Below are 21,518 nucleotides of genomic sequence, written 5' to 3'. Positions count from 1 at the left end.
CCGTGGTGACAACACGGTTGTTGCCACTTGCCAAATTTTCCAATTTGAACATGTAAAACTTCAACTACCCTTTCACATGATTGAGACTTTAATACTAGTAGTATTATTTTAAACTGTAACATGTCAGTATGTCACACACAAAGTTCCACTAAAATTCAGTAAAATAAATAAATGAATGATTGAGATCTCACTGTTATAAATTACTAGTCCATCTATTTATGAAGTGCCCCTCAAACTCATCTTCACTCAACAAATTAATTTAATCTCTGCTGAATTAATGGCGATCAAGGTCCACGGCTCCCCCGTTTCTCCGGCAGCAAAAAGAGTTCTTCTCTGCTTAGAGGAGAAACAGCTCGATTACGAATTCGTGCTCGTCGATTTATCAACCGGCCAGCACAAGAAGGACTCCTTCCTCTCACTCAACGTAATTAACCTCATCTCTCCTCTCTCTCTCTCTCTCTCTCTCTCTAGTCTGACAAGTATATATCATGTGTGGTTCGTTGCAGCCATTCGGGCAGGTACCGGGTTTTGAAGACGGCGATCTCAAGCTCTTCGGTAAAGATTCTTGAATTCATCATTAATTACATATCTCTAAACAAAGATTGATTGATTTTCTTTTTGTTAATGGAGTGTAGAATCGAGGGCCATAACCAGATACATCGCGCACGCGTACGCCGACAAGGGTACCCCGCTGATCTCGGAGGATCCGAAGAAGATGGGAGTCATCGGAGTTTGGTTGGAAGTGGAATCTCTGAGATTCGACGCGGCGGGGCAGAAGCTGAGCTTCGAGATTCTGGTGAAGCCGATGAAGGGGATGGCGACGGACGAGGGCGCCGTGGAACAGCTGCAGGCGCAGTTAGCTGCAGTTCTCGACGTGTACGAGGCTCGCTTGGCCAAGTCCAAGTATTTGGGCGGCGACGACTTCTCCTTGGCCGATCTGCACCATATTCCGATCGTCGCCAACTTGATGAACACCAAGGTCAAGGCGCTGTTCGACGCGCGGCCCTGCGTCGCCGCCTGGGCCGCCGCGCTCGTGGCCCGCCCCGCTTGGCTCAAGGTTATTGGAGCTTAATTTCTGCTCTGCCATCTTATCTTTTTTTTTTTCTTTTTTTTTTTCTTTTCTGCCTTTGTTGAGCTGGTTTTTGTTTTGTGTGCGTTTGGGTGAAGTCGTGGAGATCATAACCACACTTCATTTCTTATTTTCCTGTTATCAAATTTAAATGTGGAATAATGAGTGGAAATTTGGAATATTGAAATTTAGTATTTTAGAATAACCCAGTAGTTCTCTCAAAAAAAGAATAACCCAGTAATTGTTTCATTATTAGTAGGATTGTATTGTACTAGTTGGTAATTGGACCACGGGTTGGTTTTAGTAAACATACAAAGAAAATATTTAAAATTTCACATTATTATTGATACATATATGTGATTCAAATTGTTCGGAAAGATGCGCCTTGGATTATTATATATTGATGCAGATAGGGACGTAATACCAAATTATTTTGTAGAAATTTACACCTATAATATTTCCTCAATCTTTAAACGTGTAACAATATATAAATCGCCACGAGGCCCACGAATCATGGCTCCACTAAGTTTTGTCCAAAAATGAATATCGCCCAACTTGCTCAAAAGAGAAAATGCACCCACAAAAAGATGTTTTGGGATAATTATTGGGTTAAATGTGTTAAAATAATCGTATTGATAATTTGTACGCGAAAAATACTAGTAATTTTTATAAAAAAAAAATATTTGCTCAATTTCTTAGCAGTGTGTATTACTTTTGAGAGCGCGATTTATAATAAATGTTAGCTAAATATATTATGAATGGAGAAAAAAAACTCATTTTTATCGTAATATTATGATAGTGGTAATATAAATAATGAATTTGTGGTAAAGTTGTGAATAAGTTGAGAAAATGAATATACAAAATAAAAATTATGGTGAGATAGTGTCAAAAAATGAAAAATATACATCTTTGAAGGTCATTCAAACAATTCTAGTAATAAAAAGCAATTCTCGGGTGTATGCGTGTATTGGGAGATTAATGTTCAAGACCCGAGATTCGGATTCAATCGCGCGATCTTTAAAATTTTCTTTATTTACTTATGTAATTTATAAAAAAAAAAAAAAGCAATTGTCAAGTGAATTTATTATTTATATACTAGTAGTAAGAAGCAATTCTCGATTTCATTGCTCAAAAAGACCAATCTATTTCGGTAGAAACAATGAGAGATAAGAAAATGAAACAGATTTTGAATGGAGGCCCTTTTGGGAATGCATAGAGATGTCAGATGATGTTGTGAAGACCCAAGAAGCAGAGATGCCTAAGCAACCATCTCATGCCCACGCGGATTCTTCGTCGGGACCAGATCCAATATCTCATAATTTTATTTGTGTTACTATCTTATATTCTAATATTTATTATTTTAATAATATTTTTTATAAAATTAAAATTTATAATAATACTATGAATTATACTTAATTATATTTCAATAAATTAAAATAAATAAATACATATATATATATATATTATTAGCTAAAAAAAGTAAAATTAAATAATAAAAAATAATTATATACCCTAATTAGATGAATACACCCTAGTTAATAATCACAAAATTAAACTAAAACATATAAAATTAAAACTGAAAAAAAAATAAAAAAAATTAAAAGTGAAACACAAAATAGGACATAAGTGTGATACGCTGAATTTCAATATGATTAAAGCCCATCTTGACTTGCCAACTAAAATTCGGTAGGATTTTATTCCGATAAGAATATTTTAAATTAAATAGGCATGAGAAGGGCCTGGGCTGTGGTGCGTCGGGCTGGACCTATATAAATTAATTTGTACGTTCGTGCTCTGCGCCTGGATCCATTCATATTCGGTTTGGGCCCAACTGGCCCGACTCAATTAATATCTATAGTAGGTAATACTCCCTCCTCCATCCACGGAAGTGTGGTGTGGATGGATGGCCACGAGTTTTCAAAAAATATTAAAAATGTGTATAAAGCAAAGAAAAGGTCCCATTGAATTTGATTTATAAGGTAATAAATAAATAGTTTGTGAAATTTATAGATTTTGTGCGAATGAGATAAAGTAAAAGGGTATTGTCCTAAAATGAAAAATCACATTCATTGTGGGCAAAAATGACAAAAACATCACATTATGGTGAAGGGAAGAAGTATTTTTTTGTATCAAGAGATTTTTTCATTTTCGTAGGTAGTATTGAAACATGCCTCATGTCGAAATATATGTCGCACACATAATAGGATAAGGGAAATAGAAAAATAAATATATAAATAAATACTCTTTGCATTCACAAATTCAGTTTTCAGGTGGAGTGGACACGAGTTTTAAGAAAATTAGTTGTATATTTGATAAATGGAGGAGTCCTAAAAATTAAACAAAAAAATAATGATAGTTAGTGACTGTGGATTTATTTGAGTCCATTAGTGACAGTATGTGTAAATAAATGAGAATTTGAAGGGTGATATTATTTTCGAAAAATAGGATATAAAGTGAATTCGTGGACGGAGAGAGTATTACATTTTAATTGATCATTAATAACTACATGAAATAATAGACCATGCTTTTCCTGAATTTCAGATTAAAATGTTGGCAGAGTTCGGGATGCGACCATGACTCACAAAATCCTTGAACAATTTTATGTTATTATATTCTTGTAACTTTTGAATTTTGTTTTTAATGGGTTCTTTGTTTGAAAACAAAATAAAAGAAAAAAAGTTTCGGAACCTTAACGCAATTTTCTTATTTTTAATAAATAATGCAAGTGGGTGAGAATAATAGTAACTAAGTGGTTAGGAGGATGCATGAAATTCAAGATCATGTTTATGCATAAAATCTTGATGCGAATCACGTCAACCAACAAACTTTTCCGCAGTTGGATAAACTGCAATCTGAAACCAACCAACCCAGAGAAATTAACATACAATAAACACTAAGAATTACACACGTGTACATACTTAGATACAATACAAGATTTTCAAACTACCAAAATTTCAGCCAACTTTTACTAATAATTTCAGTCGCTTTCTCTGCCTCACTAAGTAAATAGACACAGGAAAATCAAATCTAGGAACAACCAAACTTGAGATCCACAATTTCGAAAAGCTGAATATATATTTATTCTCCAAATACATTGGTTTAATTTAGCAAATATGAAATTTTCACTTATCAGTACCATTGTTTTCAAACAAGATATATTAATATAAATACCAGCTCCACTCCTCCATTTCCATAGCTCAACAAGAAACTTATCATTCATTTTCCTCTAATCCTTCTTTAATTACCTCTTCTCCAAAAATGGCAATCAAGGTCCATGGCCACCTCAACTCAACCGCAACACTAAGAGTTCTAGCTTGCCTCAACGAGAAAGGGCTCGACTACGAGTTCGTCCCGGTTAACATGAGCACTGGTGAGCACAAGAAGGAGCCCTTCATCTCTCTCAATGTAAGCAGAACTAAACTCTAAATGTCATTTCTCAGAACCCGAAAAATGTTAAACGTCATTAATGGAAAGCTATACAAACCTTTTGCAGCCCTATGGGCAAGTCCCAGCCTTTGAAGATGGAGACCTCAAGCTCTTTGGTAAAACTCTTGCTTTTCTTGAATCTGAGGATCATAAATACTTCACGTAAGAGAAATGTCGATTTCAACAACATATCAAACTCTGTAATAACTTGCAATGCAGAATCTAGGGCCATAAATCAATACATAGCACATACCTATGCCGACAGTGGGACTGAGTTCATATGCAAGGATCAAAGAAAGATGGCAACCGCCTTTGTTTGGTCGGAGGTGGAGAGTCAGAGATATGAACCTATAGCCTTCAAGCTAACCTGGGAACTTGGTGTTAAACCATTATTGGGGATGAGTACAGATGATGCCGTTGTCCTAGAGCAAGAAGTCGAGCTGGCTAAGGTTCTTGATGTGTATGAAGATCGTCTGGTGCAGTCCAAGTACTTGGGTGGTGACTGCTTCACTCTAGCAGATCTCCATCATCTCCCGACACTGCACTTCTTGATGGCCTCACGAATTAGAGCTATCTTTGTTTCACGCCCTCATGTGAGTGCTTGGATTGCGGATATCATGGCAAGGCCAGCTTGGCAAAAGGTTGTTGCCACGCATAACAACCAGTGAGCTCCAAGGGTCTTCATTTTCGTAATATCAGTTTCTCCTTTCCTGTTGAATATCTTAAATCAGAAAATTTGGAAAAAGTGTGTCAACGAGTCATGGAACTCAATAATCTAAATCTCAGCTTTCCATGTTCCAAAGGACCACAAGAAAGAAAAAGAACTCTATATTTTGCTGCTTATTTGCTAAGTATAGATATATGCCTGATTTTGAGAGCTCAGATCATAAAGACCTGTTTCTTTTAGCATACCTTTATCATAACAGTTTGAAATATTCTAAAACATTGCAAGGGAACAAAAATCAACCAAATCAAAGAATTAAAATCAGTAAACAGTGAAATTGGAGTTATTTTTCCCAACAAATATTGATAAGGGAAGACATTACATCTAAATCAAGAATCTCATCCACACTTACCTAATTAAATATACTACATTACTACACAATTAAAATACAACATAATATGTAGGTAATATATATGTTTGGACAAACCAGGGGGCTTAGCCCACTGGCCACCAGGTCCTCACTTAAGTGAAGTGACCCGGGTTCGATCCCTCTTGGGAGCGAATTGGAGATTGGAGATATAAGGTGGATTTGGTGAATGGAGAGATAAGGTGGTTCTTAGAGTGGATGGGGAACTAACTACTAACATCTAACATGACTTTGCCCGATCAAAAATATATATATATATATATATATATATATATATATATATATATGTTTGGACAAAAGTTGGGTGATATGTACTAATGTACATATACAGAACTTAATCTCTAGTTATTGTTTTTAATAAGTGTGGGCATGGTTTCTACAATGTCATCCAATTCATAAAATTTTACACACAGGGGAAGTTGAGAGTTTCATGTTATGAATAACTCGAGAATCTCTTCTACTAGATCACAATTCATAAGATTGATTGATTGATTGATTTACTACATGGAGCAACTGTGAATAACTATATGAATTTGCAAAGGATACAAGAGATGAATCCTAAAGTGGTTGAAGGATTTCTATGGAAAAAATCAATGTAGAAGCTTCATTTTTAAGATATTCACTACACTAAAGTATTCAAGAATTCATAATCTAGAATCAATGCCTCAACACGACTAAAGAACATAACCTAGCAATCATATTTACAATGTAGCTGCAGCGTTCCTCCTTACCAGAAAACAGTGTTGAAGCAAAACATCAGGCTGCCAACTCAAGGGGATGCTTCGAATCCTGAATTTTGACCGTGCTGCTGCCCATATCCTTCTTAAGTCCTCTATCAGCCATCAACTCTCGCACTTTCATCACATCATTCCATCTCCCCTTCTCTGCATACAAATTAGACAACGCAACATAATACGCACTGCACTCAGGTTGCAACTCCACGAGTTTCCATGCAGAAAATTCAGCCAACTCAAAGGCACCATGAGCTCTGCAGCCATCAGCCAGAGCTCCCCAAGTACTCACAGAAGGTTCAAACGGCATCTCATACATCAACCTACACGCCTCATTCAAAAACTTACCACGCGCCAACAGATTAACCATACAGCTATAGTGCTCCACACTAGGTGGAACTCCATACTTCCCATCAACTAACGAAGAAAATATACGTCGCCCCATATCCACATCTCCTATATTTACACAAGCACTAAGCACTGTAGTTAAAGTAGCAGCATTAGGTTGAATCCCTTCGCCTTCCATTTTCAAGAACCACCACAATGCTTCTTTCCCATTATTGGACAGCGCTTGCCCTCTGATAACAGCATTCCAAGTGAATACATTCTTCTCACTCATCTCCTCGAAAATGCGCAACCCTTCCTCAATCCTCCCGCATCTCCCATACATCTCAATCAATGAAGTACCAAGAATAACATCCAATTCCCACTCGTGCCTTTTCACGTAATCGTGGATCCACACGCCCGTATGCAACGCCCCAAAGCCTGCGCAGGCAGCCAAGGCATTCACCGCAGTCACCTGGTTAGGCATCACGCCTTCGCTTCTCATCGTCTCAAATGCTAACAACGCATCATTAAACCTCCCATAATCCTTAAACCCCGAGATCACGACAGTCCACGACACCACATCTCTCACAGGCATTTCATCGAACACTTTTCGACAAAGCGCCATATCTCCACCCGCAGCGTACAAATTCAACAAAGAATTCCCAACGTACAGATCACTCAGAAAACCTAATCTGATAATCTGTCCATGCACCGCTGCCCCTCCTTTAATCAACTTCAAATCTGCGGCGGCTTTCAGCACGAAAGGGAAAGTGTAGTGATTCGCGCGTATGAAGTTGGTGTGCATGTGGGAGTAGATAATTGGAGAAGTGTGAGGAGCATTGGAATGAGAGAAGGCTCTGAGAAGAGTGTTGCAGACGAAGGTGTGGGGCCTGGTGTGGTTGTTTATGAAGAGGGGGAAGGCGGCGGAGGTGAGGAGGTTGAGTGAGCGGCAGGAGGAGATGAAGGCGGCGGCGACAGTGGTGTTAGCGGTGAGATTGTGGACGACCAGCTGCGCTAGAATCTGGGAGAGGTGCGGCGGAGTTTTGCAGCGAGTAGTTAAGGAATGGAGGATTCTTGCAGCTGCAGAATTGAGAATTTCTGCCATTCGTGGATGACTGTGGGCTGCCGCTCAAAGTCGAATTTCAAAGGGCCAAACAAGAAGCAAGAAATCATGAAGAAATAACAAAAAAATACTCCCTCTGTTCCACAAGCATGACACAGTTCTTTTGCACGAGAATTAAAAAATTATTAGTATTTTGTGTGTTAAGTGTGGTAGGTGAAAATGTGAATAAATGATAAATTTTTTGCTATTTTTAAAAACGTGTCATGCTTAATGGGACAGACCAAAAAGGAAATTGTGTCATGCTTTGTGGGACGAAGAGAGTATTAAGGGGCTAATAGGGTGTCAATAATGTCTTAGATATATTATAAACTCTAATTATTAGGGAATCGTGCGCATTCACATCGAACAAATTCAAAAAATAAATTATACTAGTAGTATTTTATTTAAAAAGAGGAATTAAAAAAAAATGATTATTCTGCGCATCCAGGGAATCGAACCCTGGTCAGTACCGTGGGAGGGTACTATGATACCACTACACCAGATGCGCTTTGGTACATGCTGTATGTTATTTTCCATATACATATGCAATAATTAAAATTTAACTATTAACTTTAGTTCTTTTGCTGTTAAGTCTAATGCAACACTTTCGGACTTTAGTGCCCAAACTCAATTCACCTTCAATTAAATAGGACTGGACCGGACCAATACATGGACCGAAACCGACCTGGATCGAAAAAATCGATCGGTTCGATCCGATCCGTCGGTTTTGGTCCGATTTTGCTCACCCCTATATTGCATGGCAGCTATTATGAATCAAGATTCAATCACTATAAGCACGAGCTACTCTAGTGCCAAATGTTGTCACGTACTGATTTTTCATCACATCCTCAGTATATTACTCGACCTTGCTTAATGTGGAAGATAAATTGTTGTTTCTTATGCCTTTTAATTTGTCGTTTTCAGCTTTCCTAATCTTTGATTGCATTCCTTTTATTTAATTATGACTTGTCTAATCTATTGCATTCCCTTTATTTATGACTTATCTAATCTTTTGACATTATAAATATTAGATATTTACGTAATTTTTTGTTGGACAAGTATTAAAACAACAAACAGTCAGCTTAGATGAGAGTTGATTTTCAATCCAGCTCATAACTTAATTTTATTCTGCATAAGGTTAGCCACATATTAGTTGTATATAATAACGTTTTTTCGATCTAATTAACTATGAAGAATATGTTAGACTTATACTGTTATACATGTATTATGTGTGTAACCATACACGCGTGCAATTAATCTGTGTCCCAAGTCCCAACTTTAAGTAATTTCTTTTTAAGCAAAATAGTATTCTCACATAAATATAGTTAATTGAATTAAGATCCCACTTTTGACACTCGTCGTGGCCGATGATATGTCAAAGTCGTCTGATGTGGCTTCCACAACCAAGGGTGAAATAGTCATTTCCCTTTTTTCTTTTTTTGCTGCTGTTTTTATACTAGACTAGAGTAGGCTACAACTTCCATTTTAGTTTCTCCTCTCTTATTCTTCTCCGCTTTCACTAACGCGCAGGCTCCATGGAAAAAGCTCCAGATGCTGACGGCGACAGTGGCGATGGCGATGGCGGCCCCGGCCCCGGCGCCGGCGCCGGCGAAGGCTCCCCACCCCTCACCTATAAGGTATACTGTATATATAAATTTGTCGATGTAGTAAATTATGTGTAGATGGATTTATATACTTTCTAATTATGCAGACATGGATCTTGAGAGTGTCAATTCATTGTGGCGGATGCAAAAAGAAAGTAAAGAAAGTCCTTCAAAATATTGAAGGTATGCATGCAATTTTTTTATATTTTAACTCATTCAATAGTGTTTATTGTTTATACATCTATATCATTTCTAAAAACTGAACAATTATGTGAATAAGGAGTGTATAAGATAGAGATAGATTCCAAACAGCACAGAGTTGAGGTAACGGGCAACGTCGAATCTGGGACGTTGATCAAGAAGCTCATCAGATCGGGAAAAAATGCCGAGCTTTGGTCGGAAAAACAGTCAAAAGATGGCGACGCCGCCGCCGGCGACAGCGGCGAGAAGAGAGTAGATCTAGCAGACGGCCCGAAAAACGGCTGCGACTCTTCCGGTGAGGATCACGCGGAGGAGAAGGGCGACGGGCAGGTTGCCGCAGCTCAGGGTGGCGGCGGCGGAGGTAAGAAGAAGAAGAAGAAGAAAAAGAAGAAGGGCAATGCCGGCGGTGCACCTGCACCTGCACCAGCACCGGCACCTGGTGGCAGTGGATGGCCTCCGCCGGCTGCAGCCAGTGGTGGGCCCGTTGATCAGGCGAATGAGAGTTGTCCACGTCAGCAAGTGTTCAGTTATCCGCAGTTCTACTATCCTGCGGCGGAGTATGGGATGAGCTACAACAGTGCGCCACCAAATGCGAGTATGGCTAATTCGTATTATACGTTGCCTATGTATTCTTATGCATATGAGTCTTATCCTACAAATCTATCGTCTGATTCCATTATAGATTTTAATCATGATGAGACGGGTTGCTCCATCACGTGATTCTATTTTCACCGTTGTTGGGGAAATTAAGGTGAATGTCTAATTAATATAGTTAATTAATTCGTGAAGTTACTCTAGTTAAGCCCTTTTGCATATGTGTAATAGAGAGTATGTGTATAAAGAGTAAGCTATATATAGTTTGAGCAACTCTCTTACAAATCAACTACTTAATACTCCTTCGTTTTTCTTTAATACTCCTTGTTTTTCTTTATTATAGTATGTTCACATATGCATGTATGCTACTTGGGACCTGAAAAATCCCCCCCCTCTCTCTCTCACACACACACACAAAAGACAAAAGTTATTTTATTTCTTTCCGGGAAAGAGAAATCTTTCTTTTGTTGACACCTTTCACTTTTAATATCTTTATAGCTTTGAACGATTTGGTGTGCATGCAGAATTGCAGATAATATATATTGAAAGTTTTCAGGTTGAACAGAAGTTTGTGTAGACATCCACTTTAGATTGCAGAAAAGTACTATGTGCATGCGTATAACATCTCCAGACCTAAAATCATCCATTTATGAGACATTTACTGGAGATCAAAAAATATGTGATAAATGTGTAAAATGGTGGTGGGACAGCCCAAAAAGTAGTGTTAAATGCCTAATTTTATTTTTAAATTTGGATTGGATCATCTGAAGTGGGACAACCCAAAATAGAAATTGGGTTATTTGAAGTGAGAAGGAGGAAGTAATATATTAAATCTAAATCTTGATAAAAGCATTTTAATTGCTTTTAACTCATGAATTATAAAAAAGAAAAAGAAAAAAAGAGCCATATATATAGATGTATATGTGCAGTGATGTTGAGAATCTTGCTTTGAAGAGATGAGGGCTTCAAAGTTTGCATTTGAGTGGTCCATTCAATTATGTTATCAAAATGTGGAGAGAGAGAGAAAGCTAAGATCATTGAATTATGAAGGAAAAAGAGAGATAAGAGGGTGAATGGCCAGTTTCAGCTTTATCTATTGGGAATATTTAATTTACTTTTGGTATAAGATTATTCACTGCTTCCTTTATCCACAGGCACATTCTCAGAATTTTTCTAATAAAAGATTCTGCGTGAGTGTGAGTGTGTGTACGTGCGTGAGTTGGATAGCAATAGACAGTCAATCCCAAACTGAGCGATATTGAAATTATCTTTTTCCTAAAGTAATATGCATATATCATTTTTAAATTTTCAGTTGTGTGAGTATACTTTAGTATAATCACTGGAAATAATCTTCATTATATGGCAACTTTATTTCAGGGGTTATTGCCGAAAAATACATGTAGTTTGTCAATTTTCTGGTTTATAACATGACTTTATAATTTGACCAGAAAATACATCAATTTTCAATTTAATCGCAATTATAACATGACTTTATAGTCTGACAAGAAAATACACCAAGTTTCAATTTATTCTCAATTATAACATGACCTTGTAATTAATTTAGTATAATAATATCAAAGTTTAATACATTAAATATTTTTAATTTTCTTTTCATCTCACAATATACTATATATATATATATACACACATATATATTTGATAAATATACATCTATATGTAAATAATATATAATATTATTTACTTTTTAACATAGTTTCTATTATATATGTACCTAAATTATTTATTGGTCCTAATATTTTATAATTTCATAATTTAAATAAATAAATACTTATTATATATGTAATATATTAATGGAATATTAAAATCAAATATATATATATATATATATATATATGTGCATTTGTGTGTTGAAAATGTAGATATACATATATATATATATGTATATATGTATTTTTAAACCATCAATATAATATCTTGATATATATATATATATATATATATATATATATTATGAAATAATTAATCATCTAACTTAATTTTTATAAAAATTAATCAATTAATTAACAATTTTTTATACATAATAATTTAATATAAATAAAATAAATATTAATACATCTATGATGAAAAATAATCTTGATAAGGTCATGTTATAATTGAGAATAAATTGAAACTTGGTGAATTTTCTTGTCAGACTATAAAGTCATGTTATAATTGCGATTAATTGAAAATTGATGTATTTTCTGGTCAAATTATAAAAGTCATGTTATAAATCAGAAAATTGACAAACTACATGTATTTTCTGACAATAACCCCTTTATTTCACGTAATAAAGTTCAATGTAATAAATTTACTCTATAGACTATTTAGTTAAAGTATCAATAAACTGGACAATTTGGTTATGGAATCCACAAATAAGGTACTACTATATTTTTTGTTCACAAATTAAGAGCTGGCATCTGAAAACAGCTGTCACTCAACTCTTTTTCACAGTTTCATGAAATATTATTATTATTATTATTATTATTATTATTATTTAGCTTTATAAATTTACTCTATAGAATAAAATGAATGAGGTAGGCCAAGGTAAATGGGATCCTCGGACTTCTATTATCCGCAACTTTCATGATACTGTGATAATATAAATAAAGAAAAAAGTTGAGGCCCAATGACTAGCAGGCCTCTTCTCGAACCTTCCTGAAGTTCCTGTATCTCTGACTTCCTCGGGATTTGTTGACAGAGGCCTAATGGACTTCAATACCAAAGCCCAAAATTTTAAACTGCATTATAATTATGTGATAGGACATCTCAAGGGAAGATTATATATTTATATTACTCTTTATAACACTCTATATAATAATAATAGTAAATAAATAAATATAAATTTATTAGTTTACTCTATAAAGCATTGCCCTCAATAATTAATATACTAAACATCGAAAAATGTCACCAATCAAATCTTTGTAAATTAATCTATATCTCTGCAAATTACTTTCAACACACCATCATCAATTTTATGCAATGGAAAGATGCGAGAGTCGATGAAGAATTTAGAGACTATTGATCTTTAGCAAGCTGCTTGCAATAACGAGTTAGATAGTGAATTGAGGTGAAAATGTTGCACCGGCTCAAAAGGTGATTGCTCATTTCGCACATGGCTCCGACCTATATGGCTCCAAAGCAGACACCAAGCAGTGCGACCTCCTGTGTGTGAACAGTGAGGTTCCGGATTCAAACCCCACTGCTCTCCCTCCCCAACTCCCCCAAGTCAAAAAAAAAAAAGCAATGGTATGTAACCAGAAGTAAGAGGTCCTATGTATGTTGAGATTGCAGATTTGTGGGGATTTGATTGCAGTATATTTGAGATGTTTATTGTGGAGATATACAAGTTAATCGTAACAAAGCAAGAAAAATCTCATATAAATATATTATGTTAGAGGGTTATAAATATTTTCAGATTACGATTGAAAGGTATACACGTTTATTTTTTCATATTTATTTAAATGATATTGTTAATTTATTGCAAATTTAATTTAATTTGGAGGCTAGGAAGTATAGGATAAAATAATAAATTTTAATTATTATTTTAGATAAGGGGCTATAAAGCGTAAAATGAGGTTATGTTATGGAATCACCCCAACTCAAATTATGAGTTTTTCCTGTTTTAAAAGTTTTTTATAGGTCCAACTTTGAGAGTTCAGTAAAGAAGATCGAAAAGAAGGTAGTTTATGTTTTATTTTCAAAAAATAGATTTATATACCACAAATACAAATCATAAATAGTAGCTGCATCTTGCATGTAGTTGGATAATAAACTAGACAGATCATGAATTTTAAATTTTACCGATGCTGAAAATTGAAATATATGTATAGTTGCATGTCTCTCCAAATCGAAGGGGGAAAAAACCATAAACGAAATCATAAATGACATATTGTATAATTTGTATTAGTACAAGTAAGTGTGCATCAGCATCTCATTCGACTTTTCGCTCTTATCACTCATTTAGCTTTCATCTTATATCTCAATTTTCATTGTGAAAGAGGGAATATATATGCTGTGATTTACATCATATCCGATTTAACTAGAGCAATAATCTTTGATGCCCCATCTATTCCTACCAAATTAAATAGAGCCGACATATATAATCCACAAAGCATCTTATTCCATCTTTTATAATAAATGAAGAAAAATAAAAAGGGAATTTTTGTTATCCCTCACTTACACCCCCTTAGAATATATCTTTGGCACTATAGTTATTCCACCAAGTTGAAGAGACAAGAGGAATATAACTACATAATCAACTCACAATAAGCAGATCAACAAGTCCATCACAATTTAGCATAAGAATATATCCTATTCCATTCACGTAGCCACAATATCCTTTATTCTCTCAGCAAAAAAATTCCTATAAATTTGTTGTTTAAAAGCAAATAGAGCTTCCAATATCTTAGGCTGTGAGTGTTTAGTGTTTGGAGTTGAGGATGAAGTCTCAAAACTGGTGTGGAGACAGCTCGATCTTTCAAGAATCGAGACGGCGTCGTTGGTGGCAGAGATTCAGCGGTCGTCGGATTAACTCTGTATGTAGAGAGGTTGAGAGACGAAACAAGCGATGTGGGATTGAAGATCCCATTAGAACCATAATGTTCTTGGGTTCTTGGAGCCATACTTGATCATATCCCATCTTATTCGTTAAGGTTAATTTAATCAAGCTTGTGATGATTAATAATTTCACACTTGGTGTCTGTTCCTCTCAATTTCCTTGCACGAAATATAGAATATATTATTCAATTATAACACCCCAAATCAAGTATTTTGTGTACATAATTACTCACAAAAATTATGTATAGTTGTATGGTTTGAAGAATATAGTAGTATATGTTTAATTATTTGTGATATGAAGAAAAAAAATGTTATTCAAAGAAAATCATTGTGCTATACTAGAGTTTACTGAAGATGTATTTCTGCTTCTCATATATTTAAGCTCCTTTAGTTATGTACTGTACTTAGTTGAGGCCTCTCTCTCTCACGCACACATACGCACGCATTTTGTATACATATATACATAGGCCAAATGTAAAATCATACTATCTCAAATTATTGATTTACGAAAAGATTTAAATTTAGTTATTAGCAAAACCATGAACAATCAAAACATAGAAAATAATTTTCTCAAAAAAAATAAAACATAAAAAATAAGAATACAGAAAATTAAAAGTATTAGGTGGGCCTCCATGATCAATCCATACTTGGGCTTGATCTGGAAATAATACGGGTTTATTAATTTTTTTTTGACGTAAATACGGGTTTTTATTGGACATTTAAATGAGATAAAAATACTATACTCGGCCTAATAAGTAATAACTGTCGTATAAAAATATTATACTTGGCAGATTACAATGCATGATCATTTGTAATTGTCATTGAAAATAAATGTATATATTACACTAATATATTTGACGATTCTACGCGTACTACATGATAGATATAAAACTGTCACATATCAATATATATAACATAATGATTAATACTATATTAGTGCTTAATTTATAAAACACGTGTTATTTTGTAACTAAATTTGAAAATTAATCCCATGTACATAGAAAATATTATAGATTTAAGATGAACCCCAAATTAATGGACACCAACGTAGAAACATTATAAAAGTTATACTCTTCTCATCTACGATAAATACGCCACATTATTTTTGACACGAATTTTAATAAAATATAAATGAAGGAAGGTTCCATTTTAAATGTGCTTGAAGTGGTATGAATTCTATTAGTACTAAAAATGAATATGTCATATTTTTGTGAACGATTGAAAAAAAATATTATGACATAATTTTTGTGAACATAGAGAGTACGTAATAGTTCTAAGTAGAGTTCTTTGAGTTCATTTCTTTATTTGGAGTTCAATCATTGTATAAATGAATAAATAGTCAATATATTCTGTAGTGAGAGAGAGAGAGAGAGAGTAGCTACAAATCAAAATTGTTATTTCTTGCGATGCGAAATTGTGCCCAACAAGATCATGATCGCTAGATCATGTACACGTGGCAAAGAAGCCTGCCATCAACGGCCAGAGAATAGTACTAAGAAAACCCTAATTCGCAAATCTTATTTCCTTGGTCCACTCCAATTTCAAGCGTTCCAGGCGGGATCTCTGGGACTGAAATAGCAATCGCGCACGTTAGCATTCAGAAGCTTCAGCGCCGGCTTCGACTTGACGCACCGCGGCGTCTTGTACTGGTTGATCGACGCGCCGCCCTGCGCGATGAACAGATCCATCAGCTTCTCGAACGTCCCCGGCTTCACCACCCTGATCTCCAGCGGGCCCACCGACTTGTCGTTCGTCCGGCACCGACGGTAGGTGTAGTCGAGGTCCTCCTCCACGGCGATGCAGCACTCCGCCAGGACGTTGGCGGGGAGCGGCGGCGCGTGCGGGTGGATGTCCTCGTTGATCTCCCAGTAGATGACGTAGTGGCCGGGGATGGAGGAGGTGTCGGCGTAGCTGGTGTACTCAACGAGGAGGGCGTGCCGGGGCTCCAGGAGGCGGCGGGCGGCGGCGGTGATGCTGCGGTGGAGATCCTCCTCGTTCGTCTTGTCGTTGTCGATGCTGAGGACGACGTTGCGGCGGCAGATGAAGCGGAACTGCGGCGCCTCGTTGTGGAATCCGGTCACTTGCAGCACGTCGCCGATGCGATACCGGTAGAGCCCTGATATAATAATGCGCCCATGCTTATTTTTTTTATTTTTATTTTTTAAAGAAAATTATTCTTCTTTTTTTATAGAAAATTATTGATTGCTAGAAAATTATTCTCTCCGTCCCAATTCAATAAACCAATTATTAAAATAAAATATCGATACACAACAAATATCCTAACATAACTCATTATTTATACTACACAAAATATTATTGTAATCCCCACATAATTATCACTCTTTTATTCTAATATAAATTATTAATTTTTAACATCCGTGTCCAAACCATATGATCTATTAAATTCAGACGAAGGGAGTACTTATTTTAGAAACCATTAACATTGTATATTGTAATGCAATGCATTAATAAATTTTAATAATGATTAATAGGTTATTTCAGATTAATAATTATATTCGAATTGAATTTTTAATTCGAACGAATGCATTGTACACACTCATACAAATTTTTGTCCTTCTAAAAATATATGCGGATAAGTAAAAGCAAAATGAAAATTTGAAGAATTTTATATTTTAATAAAAAGTATAAATAAATAAATAAAATTGTAGCGACAACGACAAAATAAAAATGTGTGTATTATATCCTTTAATGATTACCCTAAAGAAAGCAACCAATTTGACTTTACATAATATTTGTACCTTTCCGTACTTAGTACTACGAATTATCTAATGATTCTAATCGATCGATCATGTTGGTTCAATGTGTCAAGTTGCTATCTTCCACTCTTCTCATTACTCATTGTTACAACTTACTTGTTTAGTAATATTTATTGGTCTATATGTTCTTTTCAGCAACAAACATCTCATAAATTTTTAGTAATGCCACATTTATATGAATCTCAATCTAATAATATCTTATTTTAAATAATGACACATTTTATATACTCCCTCCGTCTCACTCCAATAGGCTCACTTCTTTTGGGCACAGAGATTAAGAAAACTTATTTTTTAGTAGGAAAGTGATATATAGTAAATTGGCGTGGTTCACACCAATTAAGTACAAATTTTTTACCTAAAAAGGAAAATGAGCCGATTGAAGTGAGACGGAGGTAGTATAACTTAATTTTTACATTCAAAATCGTTACACCGATAATTGAGAATGCTCGCATGCACAAGTATATCCAATCCCATTACAAGCAATATTATACGATATCCATGTCACAATTTCTTTATCTGAAATGAAACTTTGTTTGGTCTAACATTATCAGCGTTCAAATTAATTTCATATTCTTTGTCTATTTTATTAGGATATATTAGTAGGAATTTAGTGACTAATTAATTTTAAATGGAGAAAAATAGTTACCGGAAAACGTGGTGACGACGAGCTCGTAGTAGCATCCAAGCTTAACATCGACGAGCTCCACCAGCTCCACTGGCGGCGGCGCCGTCTCCTCGTCGTCTTCGTCGTCAAAATCTATGGACAACTCGCCGTCCTCGCCGAGCGGGATGAACTCGAAGTAGCCCATGTTGGGCAGCAGCGTGAAGGAAACCTCGGACGGATCGCTCAGCGGCTTCATGTTAACTCCGAAGTAGCATTCCGACGAGGCATACATCGTGCAGACCAACGGCAGCCGGCCGTCGCTGTAATACCGGAGAGCCGGCACGTACTGCGACATCGACCCCGTCACCACGGCCTCGATGAACTTGGCGTTGGGCCAGAGCTTGCAGAGGATGCCGCGCCACGACGCCGCGCCGCCGCAGATGCCCTCGATCTCGTCGGCGGCGCGGGGGTCGGGGGCGCCGAGGAGGCGCAGGGTGGCGGCGCGGCACGCCGCGTCGGAGACGGCGGCGTCGAGGGCGCCGGCGCGGATGTCGCGGCAGAGGTCGCGCCAGTGGCGCTCGAGGAAGGAGATGGCGCGGAGGAGGGCGGAGGCGAAGACGGCGCCGAGGCGGAGGACGCGGCGGCGGTGGACGAGCCCCGCGAGTAGCTGGCAGTACATGCTCTGGTTGCTGTCGGGGCAGAGGATGGCGGCGTCGGGGCTGGTGAAGTCGTTGTAGGGGTCGTGGGGGCGGCGCGTGAAGTGAGCGCTCTTGTAGTAGCTCGTCAACACCGTGCGGGCCGACAGCCCGCACGGCGTCGACATCTCGGCCTTCACAAAGTATAGGTACATGGCCTTGCCTTCGTCCAGCCCCGAGACATGTCTGTGGTCAAATATACAATCAATTCTTGTGAATTTTAGCTTTAAAACAAGGAAACAAACTTATTAGATGATAAATTAGTTAGGGATTTCTTAATTTAAAGACATATATCGTTATGGTAGCTAATAAAAAAACGATTGTTATTTTAGTACTCCTTTTTAGTTAGATATATATATCAAATTCTTGAGCTGGTCTACGCAGGACAATGACATAAATTTCTCAATCAGTCCCTACCAAACCTAAATATTTAATTCTTGAATATTCTTTTAATTTTTGGAACCTCCATGATGCAATAGTACTTGATGAAAATCACATATGGTACATATTACAAAAAATGTACTAGCAAACATTTAGAAAGAAAAAAAAAATAGGAACACGTATGAAATGAAATTAAGCGCGATCTTAACTGGTTGACAATAGGCATGATGAGATTGTAGACGAAAGTGCGGCGATCGAGATCTTCCGCTATCGACGGCATCAACTTGGGCTCTCCGGCCGATGTCCCGGAGCTGCAAAACGACAACGACGACAACGACAACGATCATCAAATTCAATGATAAATATATAAACAAGAAAATGAAGTTGTATTTTATTTTATTTTATTTTATTTTATTTACCTGCAAAGCATCTCGATTATGGGGTGAGCAGTGATTAGAGTGGAGTCTTCGCCATTAGCGATTCTCACAATGTAAGGACGAATATCCTTGTACGAGATTGCAGGAACACGATTCTTAAAATGAACCACGTTTTTTGCTGATATTGATGAGTTTCCCAAATATTTTTTCAAGTATTCTGTATCACAATTCTGTTCCAAAATTTTCCTCAAAATTTCTTGTTGAACTTCACCTGCTTTAGTCGTCAGCCTCTCCAGCTCATTCAGTGCTTCGTCGCCTTTGTATTCCAATTTCTTGCCGTCCATTTAAAAAATATTATTGTGAAAAAAGAAAGGGAAATAATTAAGAAGGCTATTTTTTGCCCTTTTTGGATTGATGACTATTTTGTATGGTATGGCTCGAAAAAAATTGTGTTGGGTTGAATAGTTTGAGGGCTCAATGGTTCTATATATAAGGTGGAATTCATGTTGAAGAAATAAAAATGTAATAAGAATAGTGATTAGTTTTTTTTTTTTTTTTTTTTTTTTTTTTTTTTTTTTTTTTTTAATATGATGATTGGTTCCCGTTTGCACGTTGTCGTTTCAATTGATTCCAGTATTCCACACACCACTTGCCTTTGCCTAGGCCTAGCCACCTACAATATCCTTCCAATCTAGATAGTATTTTAATTTATTTTGTTTCTTATTTCTGCATAAAATTTATGTAAGATAAAGGGTACTTATTTATTTTATTTTTTTTTATCAATAAAAAATTCATTAAAAAACTGGGGTGGTACTAGGAGTACCAAAAACATCAAACAAGTGGTGCGAACTCGTTAGAGCACCACAAAGTAAAAGAAACATTGAACTCGACAACATGGAAGATTTTGTTCCAGCTCCAAAGCCTCCCTTTGACCTCATTAACAAGATCAAAGGGAGGCTTTGGAGCTGGAACAAAATCTTCCATGTTGTCGAGTTCAATGTTTCTTTTACTTTGTGTGCATAATAATAATATTGTATCACATTAAGGAATGTTATTTTTCTTTCTTTTTTTGACTTGGGGGAGTTGGGGAGGGGAAGCAGTGGGATTTGAACCCGAGACCTCACTGTTCACACACAGGAGGTCGCGCCGCTTGATGTCCCCTTGGGGACACATTAATGAATGTTATAAAGAAGGCTTTTATAGATTATCAAATTTCATCAAGTATGTTGTAGAAATATAATACTCAATTTTGGAGCAATAAAATTTATTGATGCAAAAAAAGACGCAGAATTTCATTAATCCTAAAAAAAGCGTCTCAAAACTTTTGGCTACATATATAAATTAAGAATAATATTGTGTAAATTGATTAAAAGTAATAGAAATTATATATATTTTTTAAAATTGATATTAATCCGATTCAAATTATTTTTAATAGGAAAATTCAAAATAAAATATAACCCATATTTATTAAGAACGGGGGAGCATATGCTTTCAATTTTAGAGAGTAAAACTCATCTATTAAACCTCGAGCTTTGGGTAACTCAGTGTCGAGTTCGAGTAGTTGACATCCTCCCATCTATTCTCGCTTCTCAAATCTTTGTTAAATGCGCGCGCGCCCCACACACACACACGCACATATATATATATATATAATGTGATGGGTTATATTGAGACTGAAATCTTTCGTGAGAAATGAGAATGATTGCATAAGTCAGTATATAGTGTTGCATAAGTTGCAGTATAATACTGCATAAAATTTTCACTTGGGTTCGAATCCTGAGGGGAGCGAAAATTTTATCTAACTAATTCAATTTCGTTATGCAATCATTACAAGTAGCTTATGCAAATTATAAGCATTTTATGCAAAATATATACTGACTTATACAATCATTTTTTATTCTCATCACATTTGTTCATTCCCATTTGATCTTCCCTATATATATACAGATAACAGTGTTCGGTTAGATAAACGATAGATAAAA

The 21,518-nt window shown here is 36.1% G+C and overlaps 5 protein-coding genes and 1 non-coding gene across 6 annotated transcripts; 3 read left to right on the top strand and 3 right to left on the bottom strand.

Moving 5' to 3' along the window:
* LOC131000465 (glutathione S-transferase-like) lies at positions 1 to 1,274 on the top strand. The gene is made up of 3 exons (XM_057926380.1): positions 1 to 424; positions 507 to 555; positions 636 to 1,274. The coding sequence occupies exons 1-3, from the start codon at positions 278 to 280 to the stop codon at positions 1,070 to 1,072; spliced, it is 633 nt and encodes a 210-aa protein (XP_057782363.1). The 5' UTR covers positions 1 to 277; the 3' UTR covers positions 1,073 to 1,274.
* A 2,716-nt stretch (positions 1,275 to 3,990) lies between these two features.
* LOC131000463 (glutathione S-transferase PARB-like) lies at positions 3,991 to 5,338 on the top strand. Its single transcript, XM_057926379.1, has 3 exons — positions 3,991 to 4,474; positions 4,563 to 4,611; positions 4,715 to 5,338. Exons 1-3 carry the CDS (start codon positions 4,328 to 4,330, stop codon positions 5,161 to 5,163), a joined length of 645 nt encoding a protein of 214 aa, XP_057782362.1. The 5' UTR covers positions 3,991 to 4,327; the 3' UTR covers positions 5,164 to 5,338.
* A 710-nt stretch (positions 5,339 to 6,048) lies between these two features.
* LOC131000462 (pentatricopeptide repeat-containing protein At5g66520-like) lies at positions 6,049 to 7,831 on the bottom strand. Its single transcript, XM_057926378.1, has one exon. It carries the CDS (start codon positions 7,747 to 7,749, stop codon positions 6,343 to 6,345), a length of 1,407 nt encoding a protein of 468 aa, XP_057782361.1. The 5' UTR covers positions 7,750 to 7,831; the 3' UTR covers positions 6,049 to 6,342.
* A 352-nt stretch (positions 7,832 to 8,183) lies between these two features.
* On the bottom strand, positions 8,184 to 8,254 carry TRNAG-CCC (transfer RNA glycine (anticodon CCC)). Its single transcript has one exon. It is a non-coding gene; the product is annotated as a tRNA-Gly (tRNA).
* A 941-nt stretch (positions 8,255 to 9,195) lies between these two features.
* On the top strand, positions 9,196 to 10,463 carry LOC131000461 (heavy metal-associated isoprenylated plant protein 36-like). The gene is made up of 3 exons (XM_057926377.1): positions 9,196 to 9,383; positions 9,458 to 9,533; positions 9,631 to 10,463. The coding sequence occupies exons 1-3, from the start codon at positions 9,282 to 9,284 to the stop codon at positions 10,269 to 10,271; spliced, it is 819 nt and encodes a 272-aa protein (XP_057782360.1). The 5' UTR covers positions 9,196 to 9,281; the 3' UTR covers positions 10,272 to 10,463.
* Positions 10,464 to 16,077: 5,614 nt separating this feature from the next.
* On the bottom strand, positions 16,078 to 19,989 carry LOC131000460 (putative indole-3-acetic acid-amido synthetase GH3.9). Its single transcript, XM_057926376.1, has 4 exons — positions 19,579 to 19,989; positions 19,369 to 19,470; positions 18,126 to 18,964; positions 16,078 to 16,818 (listed from the first exon to the last, which is right to left on the bottom strand). The coding sequence occupies exons 1-4, from the start codon at positions 19,878 to 19,880 to the stop codon at positions 16,244 to 16,246; spliced, it is 1,818 nt and encodes a 605-aa protein (XP_057782359.1). The 5' UTR covers positions 19,881 to 19,989; the 3' UTR covers positions 16,078 to 16,243.
* Positions 19,990 to 21,518: the final 1,529 nt, after the last annotated feature.

This window comes from Salvia miltiorrhiza, chromosome 8 (genome assembly GCF_028751815.1).
Source record: "Salvia miltiorrhiza cultivar Shanhuang (shh) chromosome 8, IMPLAD_Smil_shh, whole genome shotgun sequence".
NCBI classification, from domain to species: domain Eukaryota; kingdom Viridiplantae; phylum Streptophyta; class Magnoliopsida; order Lamiales; family Lamiaceae; genus Salvia; species Salvia miltiorrhiza.
Note: the sequence above shows the minus strand (reverse complement) of the source record. Positions and strands in the feature narration are given on the sequence as shown.